General features: G+C 43.1%; 1 protein-coding gene across 1 annotated transcript; it reads left to right on the forward strand.

The window, feature by feature from the left end:
- The first annotated feature begins 2,176 nt into the window (after window positions 1-2,176).
- zgc:55461 (beta-tubulin family protein) lies at window positions 2,177-4,755 on the forward strand. The gene is made up of 4 exons (XM_048259065.1): window positions 2,177-2,396; window positions 3,146-3,254; window positions 3,345-3,455; window positions 3,547-4,755. Exons 1-4 carry the CDS (start codon window positions 2,340-2,342, stop codon window positions 4,605-4,607), a joined length of 1,338 nt encoding a protein of 445 aa, XP_048115022.1. The 5' UTR covers window positions 2,177-2,339; the 3' UTR covers window positions 4,608-4,755.
- Window positions 4,756-6,000: the final 1,245 nt, after the last annotated feature.

Below are 6,000 nucleotides of genomic sequence, written 5' to 3' on the forward strand. Positions count from 1 at the left end.
TAATCTCCATTTATCTCTGTTCTATTGGTGTGTGGTTCAGGTTTCCATGGGTTAATAGCTGTGCCGTTTCCATAGTGCTGTTTTTGTTTGTCAGTCGTGGGGGAGGTTCTGTTCCGTCCGGGAGCATTTTCTCCTGGGGGATATCTAACAACAGAGCAGAGGGCATAGAAAACAGGGTCCGGCACAACAAACAATGGGCCAAGCAACAAGCACCAAGCCCAGCTAAACTGCCTCTTCTACAGCAGTAAACTGTGGACTGGTCAATACAACTTAAAGGCTTGTTCCAAGCAATGTTGACCACCCTACTTTTACATCTGTTAAGATTAAGGCAGAATATCTCAATAAAAACTGCGTACGGCATTACAATACTCAGACATACAACCTGCTTAATGCCATTTTATGGGCTGTTTGGAGGCTTATTTTAATAAACCTACTAAATGAAATAATTTGAGCTGTAAAAAGTAATGGAATAGAAAACACTATTTTCCTCGTGTGTGAATGGTCTTTCAAATCTGCAGGTGGTTTAAGCTAGCATTTCCTGTTGTAAAACACTGTTTTGCATTTATTTATTTTAAAGTGATACCGCCTATCCTGCACACGCCAAGATTTACTACTACTACTATTCTTCTCAACTACAATAACAGACAACAGAAAAAAAACTTCTCATTATATAAACACATAAATGAACCCATGTCGAGGGGTGACACTGACAGAGCAGAGCCTGAGCCCCATTACATTAGCTACAGCCATGGAGTGTAAGGTAATCTAGCTCTGTATTATTGATATCACCCACAGCACAAGACAGCTGTTGCATGGCATGTCTGCCACTGAAGTCCTGGCCTGAAACTCTCTTGCCTTAATGCGCCAATGAGTCATATTCTAAAGCCAGAGCATTCAGCTGCAGCAAGTGGCCTAGTTTTCACATCTAAAACAGCTGCTGTAAAAGAGTTTTTGCACCAAAAGAAATGTCACTTATACCTCTTGTGATTGATTTTTCTTTTTTAATTACATTCAAACTCATTCAAAAATTACATTCAAACTCACTCAAAGACATTCTGTCCAACATGTTTAACAGTACCTTGAGATAACAAGGAGTTATAGTTATGTTTTCTCAAACAAAGTCGTAAGTTTTTAGTTTGGGACCATAATGTTGGTCTAATCACATTAAAATTCCTCTGCTGACAGAGCTATAACTCCTTATTCTTCTAATCCTATTCTGCCTTCTGCCAGCTCAGCTCACACCTGCCTCTGCTCTCCTGCTTCTGTATCCGCTCCTCTCCTCTCTGCAGGCCCGTTCTCCTCATCAGGCATGCATAATGCATTCCCTGCCTCATGTTGCACTCCTGCCTGCCTTGAGGAAACCTGATGCATCAGCACCAGCAAGCACCCAGGCAGGTACACGTAAAGTTTAAGGGAACAGAAATATTTGAACGGGTGTAGGTTATGCAAGCAATGACCATGATCTTGTCATGAGTTGCTCTAGAACCTAGACCTAGACCTACTCATTCTCGTGTTATCTAGAGTGAAATATTGATAGACTATTTCTATCCCTGAGGGGGATGGCATGTTAAAACCAACACTCACACACTTCTAACAAAGCTAATCTTCTTTGCCTGAAATAAATTGATGCAAATTATCTTAGATCAGGTGTAGCCTAGGCCTACCTACTTCTTTGGCTACCTGGTTTCTGGCGCCTCAAATAATGAACATTTCACTGTCGACAACATATAGGCCTACATACAGCAAAGAAACAGAAACAGGATATCTGATATTAAATGCATTAAGAACTCCCACTTCAATACAATGCTTGGAGCTGGCATTGCAAATTTAGCCTACTGCAGGCTATATAATCTCATCTCACTGAACATGCAACATAACAAGTCTCTGCACGCCTTTGGCCTAAAGACTGTTTGGTCAAGGGGGTAATGGGTGCAGTCTAATACATTTTGCATGTGCAGAAGCCTGGCATTAACGTTATTATACCCTTTCACGTCAGCATATCTGGTCACCAGAAACAAAGGTTGCCAGGTGTAATGAGCGACTTAAAATGTTGCTGCCTCGTCGCCATTGACAACCCACTGTAACCGTTAAACACCAATCAAAATCCGTTGCGTCAGAGCAGCCAATGTATGTCAACCAATAAGATTGCTCTTTTCCATGATTGACGCATTTTTCAACCATTTATGAGTAAATGTGTTGGTCGGTAAAGTTTATAAGTGCTGGTCATTCATTGTTTGAATTAGTTAACGCTCTGGTTACTGGTGCAGTGGTTAGGCTGTCATACAGGACAGTAACAAAACTTTTTTTCTAAAGTCATTTTAAAGGTAGTTTGTGTAAAAATGAGGGAAATCGTTCATCTGCAAGCTGGGCAGTGTGGGAACCAAATTGGAGCCAAGGTTTGTATATTGAATATTTGATTTGGCCGGCTCAACAGGTTGTGGTGGTACGAGCTACGAGCCAACCGAAGGAAAGTTAACGCGTCTGTTCCTAACTGAACAGATAACGTTATTCCTGTTAATTTACAGAGCTAGAAGCTAACGTTATCTCGCTGACTTATAGTTGCCAGCTGAGTAAGCTGGTAACGTTTAACGTTGGCTGATCAATGTTAACCTCTTAACTTGTAGGAAATCAACTTAACTTACATTGATTGTATTAATAGTTCGGTAACGTTGATTTGTATTCAAGCCTAAGCATCATTAAGTTAACATTAGCTTCTAGCCTTTTAGAAATTTTGTGATTAGTTCTATGTAAACTGTCACTCCCGACTTTTCCTACTTCACCTAACAACTGCAAACATTAACTAAACGTTAACTTGGCAATGGCGTTGAATTGTGATGAATTTTACTAACTTAGTTGCTTGGTTGACAACTGATGATGAACGAGGTTATTAGTTACGTAAACCATTAACATGTTTGCAAACGGTTGCTAGGGTCTTACCAGGTCATTCATTTAGTTACAGATTCGCTGTTAACGTACATTACTTTGACATACTCGCATACTAGGTGTCTTAAGTTGCCAAAACATGACTTGCCGCCTAGCCCTCCTCGGCGCCTCCCTCCAGCCTCCTGCTTAGCCTTGCTGGTGTGCCAGCTGTTGCTTGCTGTCCAGCTAACATATAGTATTTCTTTGATTTTAAACTGCATAGTTTTGGGAGGTCATCAGTGATGAGCACGGTATTGACCCCACTGGCACCTATCATGGTGACAGTGATCTGCAGCTTGAAAGGATCAATGTCTACTATAATGAAGCCACAGGTAAGTCATTTGAATCCAATCAGATGAATTTGATAACATACATATTTGTTATGCGGTTTTGTTTTTCATTTATGTCTACTTTTGTAACAGGTGGCAAATATGTCCCCCGAGCTGTCCTTGTTGACCTTGAACCTGGAACAATGGATTCTGTCAGATCTGGACCTTTCGGGCAGATTTTCAGACCAGACAACTTTGTCTTTGGTGAGTTCTTTGACTTTTTGGGCTACATTTTAAGTGACCGTATTAAAGGATTCGTTCAGAAAGTGGTCTTAACAGCCGAATTTCCTGTCAGGTCAAAGTGGAGCTGGAAACAACTGGGCGAAAGGCCACTACACCGAGGGAGCAGAGCTTGTTGACTCTGTGCTGGATGTTGTGAGGAAAGAGGCCGAGAGCTGTGATTGCCTGCAGGGCTTCCAGCTCACTCACTCGCTAGGTGGCGGCACAGGCTCTGGCATGGGCACGCTGCTCATCAGCAAGATCCGGGAGGAGTATCCTGACCGCATCATGAACACCTTCAGCGTGGTGCCCTCTCCCAAAGTGTCCGACACAGTTGTGGAGCCCTACAATGCCACGTTATCAGTGCATCAGCTAGTGGAGAACACCGATGAGACCTATTGTATTGACAATGAGGCGCTCTATGACATTTGCTTCCGCACCCTGAAGCTCACCACTCCTACCTATGGAGACCTCAACCACCTGGTCTCTGCCACCATGAGTGGCGTTACCACTTGCCTCCGTTTCCCGGGCCAGCTTAATGCTGACCTCCGGAAGCTGGCGGTCAACATGGTGCCTTTCCCCCGGCTGCATTTCTTCATGCCCGGCTTTGCCCCACTCACCAGTAGGGGAAGCCAGCAGTACCGTGCCCTCACTGTGCCAGAGCTGACGCAGCAGATGTTTGACGCCAAGAACATGATGGCTGCCTGCGACCCACGCCACGGCCGCTACCTCACGGTGGCTGCCGTCTTCCGCGGCCGCATGTCCATGAAGGAGGTGGACGAGCAGATGCTCAACGTGCAGAACAAGAACAGCAGCTACTTTGTCGAATGGATCCCCAACAACGTCAAGACTGCCGTCTGTGACATTCCACCCAGAGGCCTCAAGATGGCAGCCACTTTCATCGGCAACAGCACCGCCATCCAGGAGCTGTTCAAGCGCATCTCCGAACAGTTCACCGCCATGTTCCGTCGTAAGGCCTTCTTGCACTGGTACACTGGCGAAGGTATGGATGAGATGGAGTTCACTGAGGCCGAGAGCAACATGAATGACCTGGTGTCTGAGTACCAGCAGTACCAGGATGCCACTGCAGAGGAAGAGGGCGAGTTTGAGGAGGAAGGAGAAGAGGAGCTGGCATAAGCTTGTCTACATGTGCATCACCTCTAGCGCTCAATGTTCTATTGTCTTTTTTCTGTTCTGTTTTGTTCCCTTTTAACTGTCTCTCTGCTATCAAATTAAAGAATTTGGACCAACACTTTCCTAATAAACACTTAACTTTGATAGATCATTGCACATGTCTCTTTCCCCTCATTACCCATGAATATGTTTGGAGTCTTTTTGTCTTTGACTTAATACTGATCTCAGGTTATTAATTTAAAAGTTATTATCAGGTCCAGCACTGTTCAGGACAGGTAGGCCTACTGACTAGCTTACTCAAGCCAGAGCTGTTTCATCAACCTTTGCTTGTGCAAGCCAAGTTTGTGCTTACCACCTGCTGCCCCCTTGTGGCTAGCATCAATTGTTAAGGGATTTATTGTGGTGGTGAAACTATTTGCTCTGAACATTTTGGTTGTAACCTAGGTTTTACATTTCAGAGCAGGCCTGGGAAATATCACAATACTGAAGTCATTCTAGTTTTCCTTGGGTACCAGCGGCTCAAACTAAACCACTAGATGGAGATTTTTACACTAGACGTTTGCTTAAACAGGGTGATTGCTGGGTTCAGGGGAAACAGAGTTATGAATTGCTGTTTTAAATTTGTCAAGTGGCGCTTTTGCTCATACATGACGTAGTCTACATGCATAAAGTCGACTACTAGCAGAAAATACTTAGGCCTAATGCAGATAAATGCAGCAGTCAAATTGTCATAAAAAATACCGGTCTTGCAAAACTACAAAAGTAGGCCTTAAAGAAAAAAATATTCTGTTTGATGTCTGATTTTATTTTCTTCTGTAGGCTATCAGTTAAATTTTCTGTAAACGTGAATGCATCAGTGCTGAGCTGATTAAGGTACATTTGCGACTACACCTGTCATGGGTATTGACGAACATAATGTATAGGGAGGTTAATTAAAACTAGAAACTTGCTCTTAGAAAAACTCAAATAATGACTTGAAAAGCTATTCTAGTGTAACGAGCAATGCATTAATTAAAGAGACACAGCAATCTGGCCCAATTTCATGGAACATTGAGGAAGTGCGGCAGTGAAATGCTTTTAAACCACCGAGCAGAAAGGTACAGGAACATTAATGGAATCAGCTGGGTGTGTTGTGTATTACTCACAGACGGTAAGCCCATTTGAATGTCTTGTTTCATTTAGCAGTGATGTTGAGCAGGTTGAATATGGATAGATAGCTGGGCTTTAATGCTAGGTTACAGACACAGTTTGGAGACAACGATGCTCAAGCAAATTCTGTGTTGCAGCAGGTTTGACATAGATCTACAATAATTAGGTCTAGTCGTAATTGTAAATTCAGGGCGAAAAAAAATGGCCATAGGTCCTCTTGAAATCGAAATGGTATTTTATTAGTTGT

This window comes from Alosa alosa, chromosome 12, assembly GCF_017589495.1.
Source record: "Alosa alosa isolate M-15738 ecotype Scorff River chromosome 12, AALO_Geno_1.1, whole genome shotgun sequence".
NCBI classification, from domain to species: domain Eukaryota; kingdom Metazoa; phylum Chordata; class Actinopteri; order Clupeiformes; family Clupeidae; genus Alosa; species Alosa alosa.